At 40.8% G+C, this 24,437-nt stretch overlaps 1 protein-coding gene and 4 non-coding genes across 5 annotated transcripts; all 5 read left to right on the top strand.

The window, feature by feature from the left end:
* The first annotated feature begins 14 nt into the window (after positions 1-14).
* Positions 15-24,437, top strand: WDR43 (WD repeat domain 43). Its single transcript, XM_040611575.1, has 18 exons — positions 15-253; positions 4,731-4,865; positions 6,591-6,712; positions 11,814-11,934; positions 13,127-13,266; positions 13,779-13,881; positions 14,944-15,008; positions 15,378-15,549; positions 16,029-16,115; positions 17,903-18,034; positions 18,489-18,626; positions 19,446-19,532; positions 20,840-20,871; positions 21,676-21,739; positions 22,644-22,757; positions 23,195-23,264; positions 23,852-23,907; positions 24,000-24,437. Exons 1-18 carry the CDS (start codon positions 47-49, stop codon positions 24,117-24,119), a joined length of 1,965 nt encoding a protein of 654 aa, XP_040467509.1. The 5' UTR covers positions 15-46; the 3' UTR covers positions 24,120-24,437.
* Positions 7,140-7,216, top strand: LOC121096484. Its single transcript, XR_005830541.1, has one exon. It is a non-coding gene; the product is annotated as a small nucleolar RNA SNORD53/SNORD92 (small nucleolar RNA).
* Positions 12,074-12,157, top strand: LOC121096478. The gene has a single exon (XR_005830536.1). It is a non-coding gene; the product is annotated as a small nucleolar RNA SNORD53/SNORD92 (small nucleolar RNA).
* On the top strand, positions 13,386-13,469 carry LOC121096479. The gene has a single exon (XR_005830537.1). It is a non-coding gene; the product is annotated as a small nucleolar RNA SNORD53/SNORD92 (small nucleolar RNA).
* LOC121096483 lies at positions 16,895-16,973 on the top strand. The gene has a single exon (XR_005830540.1). It is a non-coding gene; the product is annotated as a small nucleolar RNA SNORD53/SNORD92 (small nucleolar RNA).

Below are 24,437 nucleotides of genomic sequence, written 5' to 3'. Positions count from 1 at the left end.
CGCGGCCCGTGCATGCGCCGGCGCGGAGGGCCGGGCAGGCAGCGCCATGGCGGCGGCAGCGGCAGGGGCCCTGTGCGCTTTCTCCCCCTGCGACCGGCGTTATTTCGCCATCTCCGGTTCGGATGGGCGCCTGCGGGTGTGGGAGACGGCGAATAGCCGCTTGCAGCACGAGTACGTGCCCTCAGCTCACCTCAGCGCTGCCTGTACTTGCCTGGCCTGGGCCCCGCCGGGGGGTAGGCCGCCCCCCAGCAAGGTACAGGCGGTGTGTGAGGGAAGGGGCCGGGGGGAGGGGGGCACCGGAGGGGTGGAAGGGGTGGGATGGCGGCCCCGGCGCCCCCAGCAGCTCCGACGCGTGGCCGCGGCCCGCTTGGCTTCACCCCGCCCTCCCGGCGCCATGTGGCGGGGGTCGGCGTGGCCGGGCGGGCCGGGGAGCGTGAGCAGCCGCGGGTGGGGGGGGCCCGCAGCGCCGCCGGCTTTAGCTACCGTCCTCCCCGCGGTATTCGGGCCGTGCCCCTGCCGCGGGGTGGGGGGATCCGCGCCTCTCAGAGGAGCATCGCCAGGCAGCTTTAACGTGGTGGTGGTGGAAGCGGCGCTGGAGCTTTTGTCGTTGGGTTTTATTAAAAAAAAAAGCAACGGGGGGCTATCAAGAGAAGCGCTGATCGTATAAAATCATTTGTCTTTCGTATAACCTGCATGGAAGAAGCTTTTCGTGAAGGAGCAAGGTATGTTACTTGATGGCACATCTCACCGTAAGGAAAAGGTGATGCTACAGCGCAGGTTGGCTGCTGTGCACCCACATAGCTTGCGTACGGTTCACATCCCGGTAAAGGCCGTATCTCTCCACACTTCCTTCCCCTTGGAAGCAGTTCCATGCCATGCAAGCTGCTGTGCTGTCTGTGACATGTCTTCTCGGCAATCCTGCAAGAAGGTGTTCACTAGTTTTATCCAGAGCATAGATTCAAGGGCTCGGATGTTCTCCATCTTGAATTTGTTTTATTTAACTTCACCATGGGTGAGCACTCGATCTGAAAATACCTGGAGTATATACAGTAAGGTACCTATTCAGCCTCTTCATGTTGAAGTAATCCTATTTTCTTTAGCTAGAACATAGCATTTTCTGAGGAAAAAAAATGTATCCCTTCGATAAAGTATGTGAAATCCACCCCCTTTATTATAAGAAGTAGGGAGGGGGCATTTTAAAATGCGTTTTAGTACATAAATAATTTAACATGTTTGAAATGCCTTAAGAGGTGTTTCAAAACACTTAATACATGCATTATCAATCCAAAGGAAGATGATACTGTCACATTTTTTTCAGTTGAGCGGCTTAGTGTGTGAACTATGAAAACTCCCAGAACATCTGAGGAATGTGGCAGAAAGGGTTAGTTTAGGTTGTCCTTAACCTGTTCATTTGTTACAATTGCAGAGCTGTGTAGGTCCTTCTTCACTCTTAAATAAATTGAAACTGGCATGTGAAAACGGGTTTACTCTAACCTGTGTGAAGTAAATCTAAGCACAGGAGGTTTTTGAGTGGCTTTTAAAATTAGCCCTTTTCTAGAGACTCTAAAACCCACAGATGCCTCAGTTTAACCTGGTTTAGGGTTGTATGGAAAATGGACTTAATCAGACAGCATTTGGTTACCTCTCAGCGCTTTCTAATTATTGCAGTAGTTCGAATGCTTTCCCCTGCTTGAAAGTTGGTATGTTTTCAAGTGGAGCTGGAAAACATACTGTTTCTTAGAATAGTTATGCCATAAACTTTTGTAATTCATTGGTTTGTCCTTAGACTGAACTGAAGAACTAAAGCTGTGAAGGTTCTGCCAAATATATTTTATTGAATGTGGGGTTTCTGACATTATTTAGTCTTTTAATTCCTGGAGAGTTGACGTCGCTGTACGTAGTGCTAGTATCTGAGGTTCAGGAGTAAAACTGTGCCAGCAGGTATCTATAAATCGTGTTTGGCCAAGTTACGCCTAAACTAAGTATATTTTGGACTCCTGCCATGTTAATGAAGGCCATGTGTTACAGGGGAATATTAGAAATGAAGTTTGGAAATGCAGGCCCTGGAACTGCTGATGCAGTGGTGGCTTATTGGGATGTCGCCTGCACACGTGCTTTTACAGTGTCAGTGCTTCCTGCTTGCGGTGTTGATCTCCTCCTCCACCGTGAAGTGGTGCCTTGTGCAAGAGTATGTGGGCCACCGACTTCTAAAATACCTTCTTCCACTTTCTTCCTAATAAGCTGCAACTGCTCTGTCATCTTCAGCTCTCAAGACTCTTCAGGCTTCCCTTCATTTCAGTGTTTGAAGTGCCTTAGTTCACACATGAGCAGCAGAAATTGGTTTTCTTATTAAAAAAAAAAAAAGGTGGTGGCTGACTCAAGTAAGAATTTTATGGGAAAATAGGTATGCGGTCCCTTTTCAGATAAGTTTTTAACTGTTTCTGCCAATTAAGCCATTGTGCTTTTTCAGGCAGAGTTGGAGGATTTCTAAATAGGATTGAGTTTCCATAAACCTGGGCGGGGGGAAAGAAACTGGTATTTGATGTAGTTCAGCTGCCCTGCCCTGTCCTGTCTTATCCATGAAAACTGGCTGCTCTTATATTTAAGACCCTGATCCACAAGTGAATCCCACGTGGATCTCTACTGCAGTTGACAGTCTGTATGCACTAATGCATACAATATGCCCTAATAATATGCACTAATCTAATGCAGGGTAGAGAGGTTTGATTATTTTTTTTTAAAAACTTTTTTTTAGCTCTTGGAATGTTCTCTCAAATAATCTCCAACATTAACTGGTGTCTGAATTTTCCACTGGTATTTCTTGCAAAAAATTCAGACAAAATACCGCAATGATAATGCTGATAAAGAGTGGTCCCTAAAGAAATAAATGTGAAAAAGTAATTGGAAAAACCTTCACTGCCTTTAGCTTTCTTCTTGACTCTGGAAGTAACTGTGGACGTTGGTGGGGGATTTTGTTATGCTGTTGGGTTGTTTCACAGGAAATCTGCCATAACAAACTGAAATGGAGGGTGAACAAATTTTAGTTAGAAGATTTATGCAAGGAAAGAGAATAAAATCTGTTCTTAATTGTAGTTTTGCTTTGCCATGGGAGTGTGGAGGGTAATTTGTAAAACTACAGAGAGATCAGAACGTACCAGAAAACACATGAACTGTACTTGCATCTCCACTGGCTATGTGGTCCTTGTCTTTGCATGTCAGACAGCAGTTTCAAGATGGCTTAGTTGGCATTGCTGCCACAAATTTAACTATTTGAGTATTTTCTCATACATTGTCTTAAAACCTGCTTGATTTACTTGATAGTGCGTTGTCACTGTGATGGTTTCTCAGCACCTATGTTTTTGTAATATTTTGTAAGCACTTTTCTTTATCAGGAGAGATGAAGTCTAAATGAATGCTTGCAAAAAACCCAATGTAATCTCTTTTGTTAAAATATGTAAAAGTATCTATATAGCATTTTGGTATTTATTAGCCTAAACTCTTTTTCTTGTGGAAGATGTTGTCTTTGTTAATACACACAAAGAACCAAAGTATTTATCCTGCACTGTTAAACTTTTAAATCTTAGTTGTGATGAAAACTATCAAATTCTGATTGTCATTGTATCTCTGGACCTGATTAAAAATTATTTACATCTGCTGGGTGGTGTCAATTGTATTAGAGATTAGCTTCACCACATGGAGCTTGCACAGAGCTTATTGCTCACATTTTATCAGAGTCTCCTTTGGCTTCTGGCTGCTCGTCAGTGCAGATATATCTGTTAGGTAGAGGAAGCATTAGCTTTTGTATAATTTTGGTCTTTTTTGAATTGGAGAGAATACTTTGCTGTGACATAACAGATGTAAAGAGCCTTACCAAAGTCCAATTTAAAAACTAATCAGTATCATTAGGTATGGGTACTTTTTTCCTTTGAAAGTCCTTGAAAAGTTTTTTTTTCTTTTGTGTGTGTGTAATGAGTTATGTGGGATTAACCCAATGAGAATAAATGTAGTGGCTGTTTTGCCCTCTTTTATTTTAGTTTGACATGCTCAAGAGCCAGTTTTATTCCTTCTCCCCTTCCCAGTGATGTGCCACACTCACCTGTTTTTGGTTGAGAGATGAAGTGAAATCCCTCCTTGAAGTGGTTGATAGCACTTGCAAAGCAAGAGAGCGAAGACTTAAGAATTGCCTGATCCTACGAGGACCTCTGGTACTGCCAACAGGGCTTGGACGGAGCGTTCAGCTTCCAGTCCTGGTTGTTACCCTCTGCAAAGTGGGGTAGCACTTTCTTCTTAAGAGGCATTATGAATACTTCATATTTGCAAGACTCTTCTGAACAGCTTTTGAGAAGAAAATAAATGTCAGTTCTTGGACAATCTGTTCTATTTTGTGAAGTATTCTGATCGTGTTAATCTGTACCTGTGCCTCTGGGACAAAAACCGTGAATGAAAACCTCATTTTTTCCCCCCTCTTGTATGTAGTCATTAGGCTAGCAAAATGGCCTCCACTAAATGTTTCCAGGTGACTCATAGCAACTTAGTTACCTCGTACATGGAGGTACAAGATGAATTTCTAGCTTGCTGTGCACTTCAGTGTCTTCATCTTACATCTTAGCAGAGTCTGTGCTGGCTGACTGGGTCTCAAACTTACAGAAGTTTTTCCCCCCTCTTCTTTAACGCTGAGATTATCTGGTGAGAATGATTTATTTGATGTTTTCTCTTTTTCAATTTTCCAGGATGGCCCGCAGAGGAAAAAACGGAAGTCAGAAGTTGCAGAAGTGGACAAGCAGTTAGATATCCTGGCCATTGGTACAGCAGTTGGTAGCATTTTGTTGTACAGCACAGTAAAGGGAGAGTTACAGAGCAAGCTAGTAAGTAACACACTCTTCATCACATGCTACTAAACACTGGTGGTTTCAGTCAGTTTATGCTGTTCTTTCTGCTGCTGACAAACTAATTATTCAGATATATTTTTTTCTTAATAGCTGTGTATATGGATAGAGGTGCAATAATTCAGGTGCTTGGGAATCTTTGTATTGTTATATATATGTTATATGTGTTTTATATAGTTTTATATATATTTTATATATAGTTTTTGTATTGGGGGAGGTATGTATACACTAAAATCTTGGTTTCAGAGTTAATGCAATACCTTAACATTGTGCATGGGTTTGTTGTTTTACATGAAAAATAACAGTAATGATGAAGTGCCTAACTGGAGAGTTAAGCCCTCTGTGGGAGTGTTGCAGGCTTGGTGCCTGCACAGTATTGTGGGAGGGGAGGACAGGACTGAAGTAGTCATCGACTCTTGGGAAGGTGTTGTGTTGGTGGACTCTTCTGTAAACTTACCTCCCTTGTGGAAGCTTTTGAGCTCTTTGAGCACATGGTCTTTATTGAATAAGAGATGCTGATTTTCGTTTTGCCTTTCTTATTTGTAACTTGCCTGTTACTCCTGACTTTGGTTTTAGTCTTGAGTTACATAACAGGCAAAATAAATCTGTATGAATGACTGCATTGCTCTGAGATACTTGGGCATACTTTTGCTTCTAAAATGTTAATTGTATGTAGGATGATAAATGTACATGAATTTAGAGAAAGCAGTGACTTCTTACAATCATGATACATGCAAGTGACACTAGCTAACAAATCTCACCTCTGTTTTATGGAAAAGCTGTATTTATGCTTGAAAACTGAACAAAATAAAGGACTTTAAGGTTAAAATTTACAGTTTCAGTCAGTTTGAAAACACTGGCTGCTCTTCTTTACGAGTGGGGTAGCAGATGCTATTTGGTGAGCACTTTGCTTTTACAGATAGGTTGAATGAAAAGATATTCCTGCTAGAGTAAGAGCTGTCACTTTTAGCTGTTCTTATTGAACAGAATGTCTTGCTGTGATATGTTTTGTTTTGCTCAAAGCTGATTTGGAGTGACACTTTACAGAGTAGTCTGAACTGGCTGGTTCTGATTCAAATAGTGAAATTTTATAAACCTCAGGAAATTTTCATAAACAGTTAAAGAGGGTGTATTTGAGCTGCTGAAATTTTGGTTGTTGAGAGGTGAATGATGCCCCTTTGGTAGGGTCTTCTGGTCTACTGATAGCGCGCCCTTAAATACTGAGCATAAAAGGAAGGCAACTCATCTCGGAATGTACTTGAGCAAGCAGGCACTTGGGTGGCTGTCAGCAAGACATCTGTGCTAGGCTTTCCTGTGAGCAAATTTCATGCTGTTACACAGACTTCTTTGGCTGTGTGTATAAATATAGTGGGCAAGACCATTTTTTTTGTTTACTCTGAAGTGCTGGAACAAGAATTAATTAAAATACTTTTGTGTGCCTATCAAAATAGGAAATATCTTTTGCTTATGTAATTGAAGTGCTGGAACAAGAATTAATTAAAATACTTTTGTGTGCCTATCAAAATAGGAAATATCTTTTGCTTATGTAATTGTGTATCTACACTGAGCTTTAAAACCACACTCTTCAAGTTGCCAGTGTTGAATTAAACTCTCAAGAGAGTAGTTTGTTCTCGTTGATGTGGGGAAGACTCAGTAGTCAAGACTTCATTTATTAATGAGTTGACCCTCTCTTACCTTTTGTAGGATGGTGGTCATGACAATAGAGTAAACTGTGTGAAATGGCATCAGGACAACTGCTGCTTGTATAGCTGTTCAGAGGACAAACACATCGTGGAATGGAACACACAGACCTGCAAAGTAAAGTGGTAAGTGATGTCTGTTTTCAGCCAAATTTGTTTGCGCTTGCTTTTGTGTATTTTCATCCCTCGCAGGTTTTAGTGAGGCCTTGTTGGAAATGCTGCACTCTGCTATCCAGGCTTACATGCCCACTGTACAAAGCTGACTGTTGGATATTACTTTTCTGAGATTGGAAGTGGTTTTATTAAGGGGTAAGAGAGTAATTCTCATAGTTTGGTTTCTTCCTCAGCGTATTGAAAAGATTGGATGAAACTAGTGACTGCACTGAGAGGGACTTGGGTCCCTCCATGCTAACACTTAGTGGGACTTGGGCTTCCAGTCCCTTTTGTGACACTGAAAAATCTAAATTCTAGAAAATGTCCTTGAAAATACGGGGAGCAGGTACTGGAACACCTCATCCCAATTAAATCGGTTCCTGACTTTGCTCAAAGGGCCTTGCTGTGATGATAACCCACTTGGTTTCGCTAACTGCTGATGTGCAGTGCGGACATTCCACTTGGCTGTCTGAGCAGGCTACTACTATTTAAAGTACTCTTGAGCAAAATAGAGCCGAGTGCAGAGTAACAAGATACCTGGTGTAGGCATTTATTTTCTTTCATAATAAAGTCAAACTGTTTTTAAACTTCAAGAAACAGAGATTTCTATTAATGACCCCAGTTATATTACTTCAGTAAAAGCCTAACATGTGATGGCACCTTCACCTTCCTCTTATGCTGTTGTTTGGTTTTCGTAACATTTCCCACTGCTGTGTTATCCTTCCTGCAACTCTGTTGGTTTTGTTAAAGTTGGCATGGGCACTGCAGACAGCCCATTGTCAAATAGCCTCTTTGATTTCCCTAGAAAAGAGGTGCATCCTTAGGTTGTATTACATTGAGACCCTGATGCCAAGTAGCAGAAGATGGCTGTAAAATCTCCCTCTAGCCTTCTCTTCTTCGGATTGAATGCATCTACCCTCACCTGTTCCACTTAAATTACGTGCTCTAGTCCCTAAGCTGCTTTCGTGGCCCTCCACTGGGTTTACTCTGCTATGTCCATGACTGACTTGTACTGTCCCAAACTGGACACAGTGCTCAGATGCAGTTTCAAAAGTGTTGCACAGAGGACAGGAATCACTTTTCCTTGGCCTGCTGACTGCGCTGTAGCTAATGCAGATCAGTAGGCAGTTGACCTCCTTGCCACAAGGACTCCCTGCTTACTCATGTTCAACTTGACCATGAGGACTGCAAGCTGCTTTCTGTGGAGCTACTTTATAGCCGTTTGTCCCCAGTCTGTATTGGGATTTTTTCATCCCATGTGCAGGACTTTACATTTTTCTTTTAGCTTTGGAATTCTGACAGCCTGCTTCTCAAGTCTGCTGAGATGCCCCTGAGTAGCAGCCCTGCCCTCCAGCATGTCAGCTGCTCTCCTTAATTTGGTATGAATGTGAACTTGTTATGTGTGCATTCTGTCCTGTTTTGAGGTCATTAATGAAGACCTGAGCAATTACTGGGGATATTAAACAATACTGGGATGTCCTTTGGGAGTGATGCCAGTAACTGGCCACCACCTGGATCATACCAGTGATCACAACTGTTTGAATTCAGTGATGCAGCCAGATCTTATCCCTCCTTAGAGTCCGTCCGTTCAGTCTGTATATCTTCAGTTTGGCTGCAAGGATACTATGTGAGACATTGTCACAAGTGTTGCTGAAGTCAAGTTAAATGGCATATGTGGCTCTCCTTTCATATGCTGAGAGAGTTCTCTCATCAAGAAGGTTGGTTAGGCACGATTTGCCATTTGTACATCTATGCTGGATGTTCCCAGTCACTTTTTTGATCTTTGTGTGCTTGGAGGTGGCTTCCAGGTGGATTTGTTGTATAATCTTCCCTGTTTCCTGGATTCTCCTTGTGGATATATTTTGTCTCTGTCTTCCGCCCCCCCACCTCGTATCATCAGAATTTTTTTCTGAGCTATGTAGCTGCCCACGATGATAGTGTGATCTTGTAATAACACTGGCCTTAGCAGTTCTGGATACATCCCATTCAGTCTGAAGGAGTTGCATATCTTGGATTTGCTGTTGTGATCCCTAATTTGATCTCCATTTGCTATGGGGAGTGCTGTGCTCCCTCTGACTCTGGCATTAGGTTCTGGATCATGGGAGGCCTCAGAGGTATTGCTCTTTAGTGCTTTAGCCTTTTCTGTGTACTGAATGGGTCCCTACAACAACCAGCAGCAGGCCCACACTTTACTTGGTCATCATCTTACTGTTCCTGATGTGCTGTATCCAGATGTCCTTTCGTTGGCCTTCATATGCCCTGCTGGCTTGGAACACCAGCTAAGCTTTGGCTAATTCTGTCCCTGCATACCTGGACAATATTTTTATATTCCTCTGTGTAACCTATCTCCACTTTCACCTTCTCTGTATTTCTTTTTTGTGTTTTTGAGTTGAGCCTGGAGTTACCCACTTAGCCTTCTGCAATAGCTGGTGATTTTCTGGCCTTTGGAATGGACCATTTTTTGCTTTGAGGAAGTTATCCTAGGAGAGCAAGCAGCTTTCCTGGAGGGCAGCCTCCGGTGAGATTCTGCCAATCAGTTCTCTGAACAAGTTGCAGTCTGCCCTCTTAAAAGGCCAGGGTTGTAATTCTGCTGTTTATATTGCTATTGTTTTTCTTAGGGTCTTAAATTCCATTGTCGTGTGGTTGCTATAGCTGGAGATTGTCAGCAACCATCACATTCCTGATTAATTCTTCCCTTTTGTTTCTTCTTTTTTTTTCCTTCTTTTTTTCTTTCTTTGAGTACCTGATCCAGTAAACCACTTTTCATAGTATGATTGTAAAACACGTGCATCAAGAAAAGGTCTTCAGCACTTGCCAGCAATCTCTGGGACTGCTTGTGCCCTTCTATGCTGCTTTTCCAGCAGTTGCTGGGGTGGTTAAGGCCCCTTAGAAGAACCAGGGCATGGAATTATGAAAACTTAACTATTTATTTATTTTAACTGGACAATCTGTAGCAGATGCCCACCACATTGCCCTTGTTGATCTCTTCTCATACTTAACTGTAAGTTCTCCACTGGCCCTTTGCCTGTGTGAAAGGAAAATTCCATGCATTCAAGCTACCCTTTTGTGTGGAGAAACCTCTCTCCTTTTTGCCTTCCTAAAGGTCCATTTATTGCAGCATTCCTGTCTTGCAAGTTACCCACTGTTTTTCTGTGATCCCAGCATGATCAAAGCTCTGAAGCTGCCTGTGTGCATCTAATTCACCCTGTTTGTATCCCATAGCACATATGTTCATGTACAAATACTTGAGATAGGTCCCAGTAATGCTGCTTCCTCAGGAAATGTGGGAACTTTTCCTGTCAAGCTTCATCTTGGGTGTTTCTCTCTGCCCCCCATCCCATACTGCTGTTTTTTAGGGGGCTGTGGTTATAAAAGTTAATTAGAGGCGTTGTATTCTTTAAAGATGGCAACAAAAAAAATCATTCCTGGAGTGTATACATTAAAAGTATACCAGGAATATAATATGCTTTTTAACTGAAATTTGTCTCTTGTACTATTACAAGTCATACCTAAGGTAAATTAAATTGGAAAGAGTCAAGGAAAACAGTTCTCTAAAATTTTACCTAAATCAATGAGACTAGATGGAAAAAATCATCCTAAATAATTGCTCATGCCTGATATGTACATGTGAAATTGCCTGCAGTCTTTAACACTTGACAGGACCTGGAAATGAATCCTTACATATCCCACAGAGTTCAGAATGGTTGCTCCTGGGTTTGATTTGCAGGCTTCTGGACATGTTAGTATAGAGGTATGAACTGCTAGATAGGGAACTGAAACCACATGGCTTTAGGCTTGAATTTCTTAATTACTGTGGAAGTCCATAGAACCACTTCAGTACGTGTGTGCAGCACACATTGAAACCTCTGGAAGAGGGACAGGCTGCTGGGGAAGAGTTTCTGAAGAAGCAAGATGAGGTGTTGGAGAGAGGTAGTTTAAAACAGTCAGGGTGACTTCTTGTTTCTCTGGTTGTAGCTTTTTCATGTCTTAAATACTCTGAATACTCAGAGGCATTCTGTACATCTTCTTATGCAGCTTCTTGTTTTGTGATACCCTGTTTAAAACTTTACTGTAATAAGAGTATCCAAAGTAAAAACTAATGAATTTTTTGCCATTTTTTATATTTTGCAGTATAGTTTAGACTAGTCTTTTTAGTACTTTTAATAATACCTACTTGGCTTACGTTATGAAATGGTTTGAAATTCTTATTCTCTTCCAGAGAAGAGGTCAGGACTACAAAACCTTGTCACACTGTCCATAAGGTGTAATATTGTTTGTCAAGTTTGTAGGCAGTAAAACTTCCTGCTTCTATGAAATGTAATCAGAAGTGATACAGTAAATGAGCTCTGTTTTGGGAGATGGGAGAGGAACTGCTTGGACTTGTGAAAGTGACTTGGAACTATTTCCAGAGCAGCTGTTTACAATCAGAATGTGGTGGCTTGCGGCCCACTTCCTAATGTAAAGGGTTTGTGTTAATGCTTACCTTGCAGTTTTGTGCTGTGAGGGATGCAAGCTTTTCATGACAGCATTTTTTTAAATTATTTTTTTTTAAAATACTGCTTTGAACCATAGACCTTTAAGGTGAAGTTGATTATTGTCAGTGTCATTGACAGACCTGAGAGATGGGCCAGGAACTGAATGGGCCTTGAAACTCTGAATTTTAGTGTTGAGAAGGCCTTTCTGAATGGGTTGGTGTCAGCTTTTTGGATTGTGGTACAAAGAGAAATCTTCAAATGGTATGGCTTCTCTTACCCTGTTTTGAGTAGTGGAGAACTTTGAGAGAGGAATTCAGAACAGAATAAGCAAATTTTTTTTTAAAAAAGTAAACAGTTCAGTGTTCAATAGCTTTATGTTTCTGAGTTGCTGTATTTTGTGTAAACTAATTTGAAGGAGAGGAGCAGAAGCAGAATAGCTTTGGTGTCATCTTTGACTACTTAAATTCTCTTTTTAAAAATAATTTTTACCTTAAATTTTCCAGCATATTGATGTGTGTCCTGATTATGCTAATTAATACTGGTTTTTCTATTTCTCCATCTTTCTCCCTTTGTACAAACCCTCTCCACCTGAATTCTAGCAAGTGGAAAGGTGACAATAGGAGTGTCACCTCTCTATGCATCAGTCCAGATGGGAAAATGCTGCTGTCAGCCGGTAGAACTATAAAACTGTGGGACCTGGAGACCAAAGAAGTCTACAGAGTAAGTAACTTCGTTAAATTACATGCCAAAAAATACCCTTCTTGGTTGGTGACAGTAGGTACCTTGTGTGTCCTGACAGGACATCTGGAAATTTCACTGGGCTTGAGACAATTGGCAGTTTTGGGATTGCTGGAAGCTGTTGCTGTGATGATACCCTCAACTGTGGTTTCAACTTGCTGAGAGTTGAATGAAGACGTTAAATTCCTTGGCTGTGTCTGAGCATGCTACCAGCACCTTTTCTCAAGCCTGTAGCAGAAAGCTGGCTGCTGATCTTTTTCATTGGGTCTTTTTCTGATACCCTTCTAGCAGGACAACTCTGTTCACCGCAGTCTTAGTTACTGCTGGCACAGGTTTGTGTGTGACCTCCCTGACTTTCAGCATGAGTCCCTCCTTCAAGCCTTCAGGTTTCTTTGCTAAACTTCATGTGCCTGGTGGCATTATCCATTTTGCCGTTGGAACGGTTGGAAGGCATAGGAGTAAACCCCTTGGTGTTCACTGAGCAGGGCTCAGACCTGAGCTAATTACCATGTTTTAGCTGTTCCGTGAGTGCAGCGGTGTTCTCTTGTCTGCTAGCAGATAGGACGCAGCTAGCCTCTGAATCCTCTAGTAATGATTATCAGGTAAGTGTGTACACTGTGCTGTTACTGTGGACGTGCTGCTGGCATGTGTCAGCTACCATGTATGTTTGCATCCTATGCTGATCAAACCCATTATTTATGAAAGTAGATTGAAAAACTGGGTTTTCTGGGGGTGGGGAGGGTATTGAACAGCCTTTGTGTATCAGCAGACCTGTGCGTTCATCTTACAGTTGAGAATAAAACTGGGAATCTAGTTTCATTGTAGAAGTTGAAGTGTAAAATTGTGTATGTGTAGAAATGCTTACTGACAATAACAGCAGTACAGGTGGATGTGATTTGTTTTGCATGAGCTTAGTTCCAGTGAATTTGCCTTTGATTCCCTGTTTAATTTTTAAAATTCTGATAAATATCTAGAGAGTTAGAAGACGTTTCCTTGAAATACAGAAGTGCAAGGAAGCTGATCACTAGTTAAAAAAAGAAAATAATCACTGAAATGTCCTTGTTGAGTTGATAATATTAGGAAAGACTGAAGTGTACTTTGTTAACGAATGTTTTAATTTTTACCCTATGACTGTTTATGGCAATCACTGGAAGATTCTTCTTTTTCCTCTTAGCATTTCACAGGCCATGCTACATCAGTGTCATCATTAATGTTTACCGCAGTGAAACCTACGAATGACAATAAGCCCTTTGATGGAATTACAGGGCTTTATTTCTTGTCTGGAGCTATACATGACCGATTACTGAGTGTATGGTATGTAAGCTTTTCCTAATTTGTACCTTTAATTATGATCAGTGTGGAAGATAGATTCAATAAGTGTTTTCTGAGCTCTGATTAAACAGAAGGTTAAGCACAGGGGGCACTCTGGAGGAATGCAGTGGTGATCTCTTAAATGGTGGTTTCAACTCGCTGATTGTTGAATGAAGACATGAATTTCCTTGGCTGTGTCTGAGCCTGCTTCCAGTTGCCATTTGAATCGCTAATGTACGCCAAGAACACACTGTGTAATAGGTTTCCTTGTTCTTTGTACTTAATGTAAGGCTTATGCTAAGTTTTCTTTCTTGCTGAATTTCACTTGGGATTTACTTTACATTTGGAATTTAGAGTACTTTCTAAGCTGAAAGCTGAAATTACAACATGAGTAATGTTGGGTAGGGTAGATACTACCACAGTTGCTGGTCATTTCTAGGCTTTATAATGCTTTTCAGGTTCAAAGGGTGCCGCTTGTACTATGGTAAATAACGTGCACTGTTTGTGTCTTCCAGGCAGATCAGATCAGTTAGGAAAGAAAATAATGCTGTGATGTCTTTCACAGTAACAGAAGAACCAACTTTCATTGACCTGTCTGTATCAGAAGTCAAAGAGGAGGTAGGAGCAAGAGTCTGTTATGAAATACATTAACACTTCTCAGTTGTCACATCAGTTTCCTTTTAAGGGTGTAAGGAAAAAAGCTTGGTTTGCATTTGGGTTCTGTTACACAGAGATGAGATCTGAATGCCAGTTCATGGCTGTAAGGATATTTATTACAGGTGCATTTTTCAAGCTGATAATTTGAAATAGTAATTTTCAAAGCTAAGTGCAAATTCAGTATTTTCTTCAGAAATTTTGCTTGTGATAATGGAAATGTCAGTTGTGCCCTATTTAGAACAAGTTAGTAATCAAAATAGTTGTTAGAACTTGGCAGCAAAAAGCACAAAAAAAATTCTTTCTAAAAGTCCAGTTTGGGTATGGTCCTTTTTTTTCTGATCTTGAGTGGCTTTGGTGATGTAACTGCATTTTTAATTCATTGAAGGCTAGTTAATTCAAAGTAGCAGTGAGCATTCCCCAGGTCTCTCAGTTTCCGCAAGTACAAGTAGAAGTCTTTCAAAGTAGTCTTGTGGAAAATGTCTGCATGTAAAACATGCTCAGAAACTGTTTCCATGCCTTTTCTACAAACAGTGTTTCATGCTATATTTTCTAGTGTTTCCAGTTATTCCCTCTTACTGTGTGTACTGGAGATAAGAGTATTCTGTAATGTACATCTGGCATTTCATTGCTCAAAGGACTCATCTCAGTTTTTTCCTCTAAGCATATTTACTATGTCAGCGCCTTTGTAGACCTGTGCTTCTAGACATGTTGGGTACCATATTTCTGGAGCTTTGCTGTTTGTAGTGACATATGTCTGCTGCTGTGCAAAATGTTCGAATTTGGATATATTGGTAGAGATACAGTGAAGTACAGTTAGGAGTTGTTTTTTTGTCTCTTGATAGTTGTACTAAATGTTCCTGAGATGTAAGTAAATCTGTAAGGAAGATCAAAGACACATCTTTAATGTGTTTAGTTACTGAAAAAAGTCAAATCATAGCCTTGCCAACTGTCTCTTGATGTCCTGTACTTATGGGATATTTGTCCTTTGATCTAATTAAAATCTTTTATTGTGCCTTCTTTCAGCCTGTGAAGTTAGCAGTTGTGTGCAGAGATGGGCAGTTGCATTTATTTGAACATATCTTAAATGGGTAAGTTAGTATTCATCTTGAGGCTGTCTTTGGGAAAGGTCTGGGATTACTGTAAGGCAAAATGCAGTCTTGTCATGCTGTTGCCTTTTAAGCTCTTGTATCTGTTCGCAGACCAGCTTCTAGCTGATTCTTTGTCTTGAGCTCCTGGACATATTTTTGGAGAACTTAATTGTTGGGGACTGTGCTGTATTTGGCATTTTGTGGCTTTAAGCAACATTTTGTGTATCAGTACCTCATCTTAGCCATCTGTAAAAGGTGTAAACTGGCTGAGTTTGCTGGGGAGCTGCTAATGAAAGGTGCTTGGATATGCAAGATATTGACGTGTTTAAGCTAAATGTCTTGGAATTTTTTCATTCCCTTTTTTTTCAGTTATTGCAAAAAACCCTTAACATCAAACTGTACTATCCAGATAGCGACGCCTGGAAATGATGGGGACTCCACACCAAAACCAGTCCCTATTCTAGCAGCTGCATTTTGCACAGACAAACAGTCTCTGCTGCTTGTGTATGGAAACATCTTACAGCCCATCATAGAGAAAGTGGTATGTAAAACTTAATGAATAGGTTTTGGATTTTGTAATAAGGACTGCATACTGCACTCAGCTGGAGGGATTTTTTTTTTTTTTTTTCTTTTTTGTATAACAAGACAAAGCTTATCCTTTCCCCTTTTCCTGGGAGCTATAGCTATTGCCCCTGAGCTGTTTTGAAAGGCAATTTCTGTTCTTCCATTCTTTCAGTTAAAATATGACTTGACATTATTGCTGTCTGTTTCTTGCCATTTCAGCTGTTACTGAGTTAGGCCATTGAAACTTTTTAATACGATTTCAGTTTAGCTTTGTGAGCATCTTTGGAGAGTGTACAGATCTGGTACCAAAAGGCAGATGTGCAAAGCAGCTGCTGTTCTAGAGTGGAAGAAAGTTATTTCTACTTTATACCTTTGGAATTTGTTCTCTTCAGTAGCACAATGAATCACAGGGGTGAGTCTCAATTGTATTAACTAGTTTTGTTCCTGTCCTTCTAGTCTTTGAACACCGCTGAATCTCACGTATGTTTGATAAGGGACATCCAGAAAGTGTTGTCACTAAAAACAGATGTTGCTCTAACAAAGGTGAGCTTTGCATGGAATGCGATTTTGTTGCTCCGCTTGTTTTACTTCGGAAATGGTAGAATTTGCTGCTGCTGTTTAAAACGAGGTTGGTTTGCTAGGTGGACCTGCTCAGAGCTGCAGTGGTAGTTACAAGTGTCCACAGCACTCGGGCAGGCGTGGGTAAAGTGTGCTTCATGGCTGCTGCGTATCCTGGTATGCTCTCACCCAGAGTTACCCTCCTGTAGCTCATAGCAGGTCCTGTTCTCAGCAGGTCTACTTGGTAGACAGGGCTGGCGGATGTTTTTTCTGCTCGAGATCAGCCCTTCCCCAGGGGTCTCTCAGTTTGCACAGCCTCGTTGGCCCTCATGGTTTGGGGTGAGGTTGGGATGGCTTTGTTTTAGAGCCTAAATAAAGTGTAATGGAGCCTTAGAGGGCATGTCCTTTGTGTTCTTTCTTGAGGTGGCCTTCATGCGTTCCTACTCACAGGGGAACCTGGGAATGTGAGCCCGACGCTTGTATGGCAACAGGGTCCACTGAGGCTGCTTGCCACCACTTTCTGTCATGCAGGATCCTTTGGGGGTTTAGAGATGGGCTGTGAAGTTCTTAATGTGTATATTCAAGGCCTTGAAGATTTGAAACGCAGTATCAGTGAAGTGAGCAGACAGCGTTGTTTTTCTAACCCTCAAGTTACCTACTGGATCTGCTGTTCATCAGCCAGGCGGGGTTTTGTGCTGATTCCTGTCTTGGAGCTGGTGGGCAACAGAGCTGAAGTGCAGTGAGAGGTGTAGGAGCTCCCTGGCATGCAGTGATGATACCCATTTTGGTTTCGCTTTTTGCTGAATTCCAGTGAAGACTCATTTCTCTTGGCTGTCTGAGCATGCCTTGTGGGGAGCAGGTCAGTGATTAGTGTTGTGGGCAAAGGGGGTAGCATTTTAACACTGCTGCTGTTTGACGGTAAAAATTTTCAGCTACAAAAGCAAGGTTTTTTTTTACTTTTACACACAGCACATGGAAGTTGCTTTGCTTACTGTAGTAGATTGTATCACTTCAGTGGGCACCCAGCAGGGCTCCTACAAGTATGGAAGTTTGGGAAGGTACTTTAAAAAAAGGCCAGCACTTTTTTTAAAAAAGCACTGTTGTTAAAGAAGTGTTGTGGAGGTAGCATTCTGGCATACTCCCTGACATCCTCTGTGGGGCAAGGGAGCGCTTAGTTATATTCCCTTCAAAATTTTATCTCCTTCGTGTGTTCTTTGAGGATGGATACCATAGCTTGTGTTGGTGTCCTGATCATAGCGTAATTCAGACTACTGAGTTCTGCGTCTGAGCAATCTCTGGAAGAAAATTGGTGGGATCAAAGTGAATAGTAACCACCTTTTAGTGTAGCATTGTGCCTCTGTTCACGATCAGTCCTTACCTGCCAGTGGAAGCTGAATTGATCTGCATGCGGTTTATGGGCCTGACTTACTACACGTCATGTCTATTGCTAGCAAACATCCAAATAGTTGTTGTTGGATACAATCACTTAGTTTGATGAGTGCTATGGAACAAACTTCTAAGAAAAATGAATCACAAGTGATTCTGAAGAGACCATTTCCTTAGTTAATTATGAAAATTAGCTGACTGTTGCTTGAGGTTATTAATTGCTTTTAAAAATGTGTGACTTTCCTAATACATACGTCTAGAAAATGGGTTGTGGCTGGCTTGTTTTACCTTGTACGTGAGAGTCTTGGAATAAAATCAGTATTTTAAATTGGAAGAAAGCTTGAGATATTATTAATTCAGGCAAATGTGGTTATCTCTTTCACTAGGTAAAGACACCTGTTGTGAACTCAGACACCAAAGTTCTAGTGCCTGGCATTCCAGGACACAGTACAGCTGTCAAAACTCCATCCTCGGGAAAGGAGAAGAAGAAAAAGAAGAGGAAACCGGGAGAGGCAGCGGTAAAGTTCTTCCTCTTTTAAACACATCAATAATGGAGAAACTAGACTCATAAATCATTGTTAAAACTTCTTTAGGTGAACTTGAACTTGCTTTGTTTGGCATGGAAGCAAGGTTAATGATACCATCTTTTTGTATCAAAGAGGCTTCCCTCTGCTCAAAACCTTCCCCTCTTTCAGGCTCTGTGTGCCTTACCTGTAGTTTTGCCATGTTCCTGCAGAACTTTGTCACAAGCGTATGTCTGTCTCTCTGTATAAGGTGGATTACTGCTTTTTAGTCAAAACTTCTCTTCTGTGCTCAGGCCATTTTTTTTCATTGCATTTAAAAGAATATGCAAGATTTATGTTGTTTTCCAGCAGAATCAAGGGGGAATGCTGTAGGTTAGGTACTTGGCTTTCAGCTGATGTTTCTGAGAAACTGCACTGAAACAGCACTGCCCTTGTTTACCGTCTGCAGGAGAGCATTGAAGAGCGCCTAGAGGCACTGGATATTGATGTGAGCAAAGTAAAAACTCCAGGTGGCCTTCCACAAACAGATAGCTTCGCAGTACTTTTGGTTCAGGGCTTGGAAAGCAACGATGCAGAAATCTTAAATGTAAGTGTTACATGATCATTGTACACTGTTTAATCTGTTCACTGAGGCTTGTGGGGAGCCTTCCTGAAAGCTGGGGAGGGTCAACAATCAAGAACCTGTTGCTTCTTCCCCAGCTTTTTGCTGATTTGCTGCTCAAGGCAGCAGTATTATAAATGATAGGAGCAGTATTAGCTTTCTGTGTCAGTCCATAAACTTTGAGGCACTTCTGCTTACGATAAATTTGTTATGTCACAGTTCAGATGTTTTACAAGGGATGCTACTAATGCAGCCAACTTGCCTTTAGCTTGAGCAGGAGCATAATCTGTGCTTGGTCTCCTGAGTGTACCGTTTCCAGGTTTGGAAAACCTGGAAATACTTTTTGAAAAATGCATGATGACAACAGTTTCACTTGAAAAGCTTACTGTTGCACTTGGACTAGGAGGAAATAATATTTCTGGGGCAGGGAAATGAAATCTTAAGAATTTGATGCTGATTAGAAATTACTTGTCACAAATACTGGAGAAGAGCATTTATTCACAGAAGTCAAGCACACAAGATAGTGAGGGAGGTTTTAATGTGCCTGTGATGCTTCATTTCTAACGTGGCCTGGGTGGACTAGAGGCAATGCTAGATTGTTTTAAATGGGTTAATTAAGTGTCTTATTTTGTTAATGGTAGCTGACTTGAAAACTCCTAACTCCTTTTCATGGTAAATCTTTTAGTGTACAACAGTAGTGGAGTAGAAAAAAGATTTTAAAGCCAGCAATTTTGGATTGTGCTTATTGTTCATACACATATTAAAACTGATTGATTCTCTGATCATATTTTTTCATTTTAACAGAGAGTGCTTAACACAAGAAAAGAAAATGTAATAAAGAACACAGTGGCCAGAATGCCTATACATGCTGTCATTCCACTGCTGCATGAGGTAGGAGAGACTGTATTTCTTTTACTGTCATACAAGCCACGTTTGGTTTCTTTTCTAGCTGGGGAAAATCCAGGGTAGCCTCTTTATTTTTACCATTGAAATTTGGTAGTTTTACAGGACAGAGATTGCTCTTAATTTATCTCTGCTACACTCACATCTTCTCTGGCTGAAACTCAGCCAAAGGACAAAACGCCACTCTCAAAGCTAGGAAGAGCATTTGATTTTAAGTGATTATGTGGGAAAAAGAACTGAAAGAGGTTAAGCTAAAGCTTGTTTAGTCCATGGCAATTCAAATTACATCTTTTTTTTAAAAAATATCAGTGCTAGCTAGAGAAGTTATATGAGCATAAATATGCTAGATACTCACATGAGAGCAAGAACATTAGAGTATGCACTTAGAGCAGTGATTTTAGATAGCACTTGGAAATTGAGTGGCAATTTCTTTCCTCTTTTGAAGATAGCTCAGAAGCCCAGTTACTATATTGAAGCTGTATGACATCACTTAGTAATAACTTTAAAAGAGATTTGGCTTCTGAACTGCTTATTCAGTGATATTAAATTAAACCTGTATTCGGGCAGAAATATTTTAATCAGACATTACTTTTTTTAATTGAACTTTGATTAGCTGCTCTTATGTGTATGACATTCTGTAACAGAAGAATCTAACCATTAACTTGTATTTTGATGTGCTGGCCACAAGTAAGATTGAATTTTTACTTGTGGTACCAATCTTAACTGAATTATGCAGATGGTCTGGTTTTGAATATTTTGACTTCCCTGAAGCATGTGTTGTGACACCTCCTTAGACTTAGTTAATGAGGTGCAGTGTTTCTTTGGGACATTTGTCAGAGGGTCTACGTGCAAGTGTTTGACTGTATAATCTCAGTGGATGGACAGATCTACATGTAACTTGTCTTCTCCAGAGCTCGATATTTATTCTGTGAAATAGCCTTTACCTTGTTCCCCAACTCATTCACCCTGTAATGGCTGCTCTACTAAGCAGATACACAGAGACATAAATAAAGGGATTTCCTTCTATTTATTCCTGCCAGCTTTAAGTTTCACTAGATACATTGCCTGTTAAGAGTTCCAGTTTTATTTTAATAATGAAACAGCCTCTGCAGGTTATCAGCCTGTGAATAGAGCCAGCAATGTAATGTTCTGGAGCCTGGCAATGGTTAATCCTGTCAAACTTCAAATGTCTGGAGATCTTTCTGCCCCAGTATTGGGACTGTCACATGGATGTTATGTTGCTTTTTAAAATTAATTATGTTTGCTATTCATTGCTGACTATTTTGTCCTTTTAGCTAACGAAGAGATTGCAGGGCAACCCATACAGGTAAGAGAGAACTCAACTACAGTTTAATTCACCTGAAACTTTTCTAGCTTGTGCATTATGGTCCCTCCCTCCACTTATGTGATTGATTTCCATAGGAACCGTAATTAAACTACAGTATCTTAAAGTAAAAATTCTCAGCTGATTGTGGTGCAAAAAGGAGCTTTTATCAAGGCAGTACTTTGCCAGGATGGCTGAAGTGAAATTAAAAAGGGAAAAGGATACTTGAAGTAAGCGTATAACCCTGAGAATATATCTTGGGTCCCAGAATATCACCACTGTGGACCTGATCAATATGTAAAATAACTATCAGATGTATAGCTTGTGTGGTTTAATTATCAAATATATTATCAAATATATTTAGAGATCTCCTGATGTTGTGTTTAATAACAAAAACAGCTCTTGTCTCCCCCTCTCCCATCTTGGTATATTGCTATAAGGATAGCTTTGCTGAGACTAGCTGTCCTTCAGTCGTGGTGTTTGTTTTTAAATAAAATTTCCCTCATGGTGGGTGGAGAAAAAAGTAGCATGCTTTGATCTTTTATGCACTGAAGCCTCCCCTAAAAGATGTCAGAAACACAGACCCCTGCACATGCCTACTTTAATCCCTCACTTAGACGTCTGTTTCCTAACAAGTATCTTATGTAGGTGTCTCATCTGGATAGCCAGATTGTTATATTTCCATCTGCATTTATTTTTCTACGTAATGAAAGAGGAGCATTTTCTATAGAACCTACTTAGCATCTAGAATGCAAAATGGGTGCTTTTCAGCCAGTATCTCTGACAAAATTAATTTTTCTTTTCCAGTGCCTCACTAATGGTTCGATGGCTGAAATCTGTTTTTACTCTACATGCATCCTACCTTTCCACGGTAAGTATTTTGCATTACTGCTAACGCACGTAACTAAACCTAGATCTAAATGTTTAAATATATGTATGTTCTGCCTTCAGGAAACTGTCTTCTGCTCTCTACATATGGCAGTGCCCAAATTAATGCATAGAGGGCTATATTTCTGCTACTTTTGCCAAATAGCTGCATATTGGTTATAAATTGTTTTAGTCATTTGTGATATAATTATAGTCATCCCAAAGTCAAACCAAGATAAGTTATGTCATACCTGTGAGAGTTAGGGAACAAAATTATTGTCAAAAGTAATCTAGCCTGTGTCGCTGAATCTTACAGAACTAAATTTGCCTTGCTCTTTCAATGCTCATCTTGAGACTGTCTTGGGCATGGCCAGATTTATAGGGTAAAGATGTGCCAAAGCTGGCAGGGTAGTAAGCAAAGTCATAGCTTCTGGACTGAAGTCTAGCCTTGCCTTACAAGTGATGGATAAAGCACTCTTGCTCAGTTAAGAAACCAGCATTTTGGCACTGTTAGTCCTTTCTCCCATTTATTATAGGATTGCCGTGTGTCAGAACTTGCACATGTTGCTGAAGCTGCCTTTGTACACTGGTGTATGTGCAGTTCCCGTTTACACTGCTTTCCGAATAGTGCTTTTGACACCTGCTTTTGGCAGTGACTGTGGAAAGCAAAAGTAGTATAAGAATTGCCATGTTTTGAACGTAGAAGGTGTTTCTAAACATGGCTAAGTGTTAACCGGTAAGGCTGCGGGTGGTTTCTGTGAGCCCTCAGCTCTGCCTTTTGTCAGAGTAACGTGACAAGGGTTTTTTTTGTCCCAGACATACAAAGATAGTTTAAAAATTTAAAAATAAGACATCTGTGATGTGTTGATTAACAGCTTCATTTTTCCTCATCCTTCTTTTCTCTCAAGTTGCCAGACCTTATTCCTCAGCTGGGGATGCTGTACCAGTTAATGGAGAGCAGAGTAAAAACTTTGCAAAAGCTTTCCCGTCTGCATGGAAGACTCTTCATTCTTGTCACCCAGGTGAGTTCCAGTTCCAACCAAGTAACATGGATGTGCAGAAGTATGGATTGCAGACTTAACCTCCTGTTGTGATTACATCTGATATTGGGAACTTAATGCAGCTGTGGTACAGCTACGCTGATAATGCTCAGAGCGGTACACTTAACTGTCTGTCTAGTCAGTCTGTGCTCACTGGAAGCGTGGCATGTTTTTTCCTGCCAAATGGTATACTAACTCATAGAGTTTTAAAGTGGAAAAAATAGGAAGTACTGGGCCACTTCAGAACAGATGCCTCTAAAATTTCGCTTTGTACTTTTTTGGCTGTTAAACTACTACTATAAATGAATTAATGTGTGCTAAATTTGACGTAGATTTCATTTACATTGTTATGAGTTTTATTGCCTTTTAAGGTTGGAATATGTGATTGCATCTAAAGCTAACCTGCAAATTCCATTCAGGTTGCAGCATCAGAAACAGTTCAGGATGTATCCGAGGTTAATCAGACTGCAAAGCTGGTATATGAAGATGGTAAGTGTTATATGTTGGGTGTAGCTCAGCTCCTGAATTCACATGACAGTTGATACTTGATGGCTGTTCATCATACTCCTGTGCTTACCTATTAGTGTACAATTGCAAGTAGGGAGTTTTTGTGGGAAGTCCATGGCAGGAAAGTCAGTGGTTAGTGATGCAGATGTCTTGTAGTTGGTTGGTCCGTCCTTCTTTCTCTGCTTCACAAATTAAGGAATCTGTTAATTGGAATTTCAGTACACTGCTTAACTGGCAATCTCACCTTTCTTGCTACCTTGCTATGGTAGATATAACTGAGGCAGTTTTGTGTTTGAGTCAGCAGGACATCAAGGTAGCCTATGTGTGTCAGTGTATGCGCATGTACACTTCCAATTTGACCTGGTTTTCCTACTGCAGCTTCATACTGTATAATCATAACGGAAGTGATTTGTTCCTAATTCATGTGCATCAGCCTAATCTTCAGGTATAATTAGTTTTGGAATTGAAATAGCACAATTTGGAGACTTAGCAGCATGTGGGGTTGGGCTTTGTTTGCACAGTGATGTTTTAAAGTCAGTTCTCCAAACTGAGGGGTTTTCTCTTTGCAGAGTCCTCGGAGGAGGAAGGCTCAGATGATGAGATGATTGCAGATAAAGACTCTGATGTAAGTGGAGATGGATCAGTTCTTCTGTTTGCTTGTAACACAAATTGTGTGACTGTCAAAGGTTGAAACATTCCTGTTTATTTTTGCCCCAGGAAAACTGGGATGAAGATGAGGAAAAAGAGGAGCAATCTGATGAACAAGACATGACTGTTGAAAAGGAAATGAATGGTGATTCTGATTTGGAACTGGGAAATGAAAGTGAAGAAGAATAACAGCACGAAAGAGTAATCTTAACAGTTTAAACAAGTGGGCCACCAAACTCTTAATTCTGGATCATCTTGCTGAAAGGTGCCATATTTGCATATGGGGAGTGCAGACTCATGCACGGCCTGTGTGCAGAGGCACATGTGGGGCACTGCATTTCTGAATCCAGAATGTTTAACCATGCCAGCCTTCTCTCTCCCTATTTCCCTGCGCTTACTTATACAAACATTTCTTCCACCTCATGGTCAGATTATGCTTGTCATGTGGACATGCATTTGTATCTCAAGTGAAATAAATCTGCCACCGCTGTTCGTGTGGTAAACTTG

Source organism: Falco naumanni, chromosome 12, assembly GCF_017639655.2.
Source record: "Falco naumanni isolate bFalNau1 chromosome 12, bFalNau1.pat, whole genome shotgun sequence".
Lineage (NCBI taxonomy): Eukaryota > Metazoa > Chordata > Aves > Falconiformes > Falconidae > Falco > Falco naumanni.
This window is presented reverse-complemented; position numbering and strand designations above follow the sequence as displayed.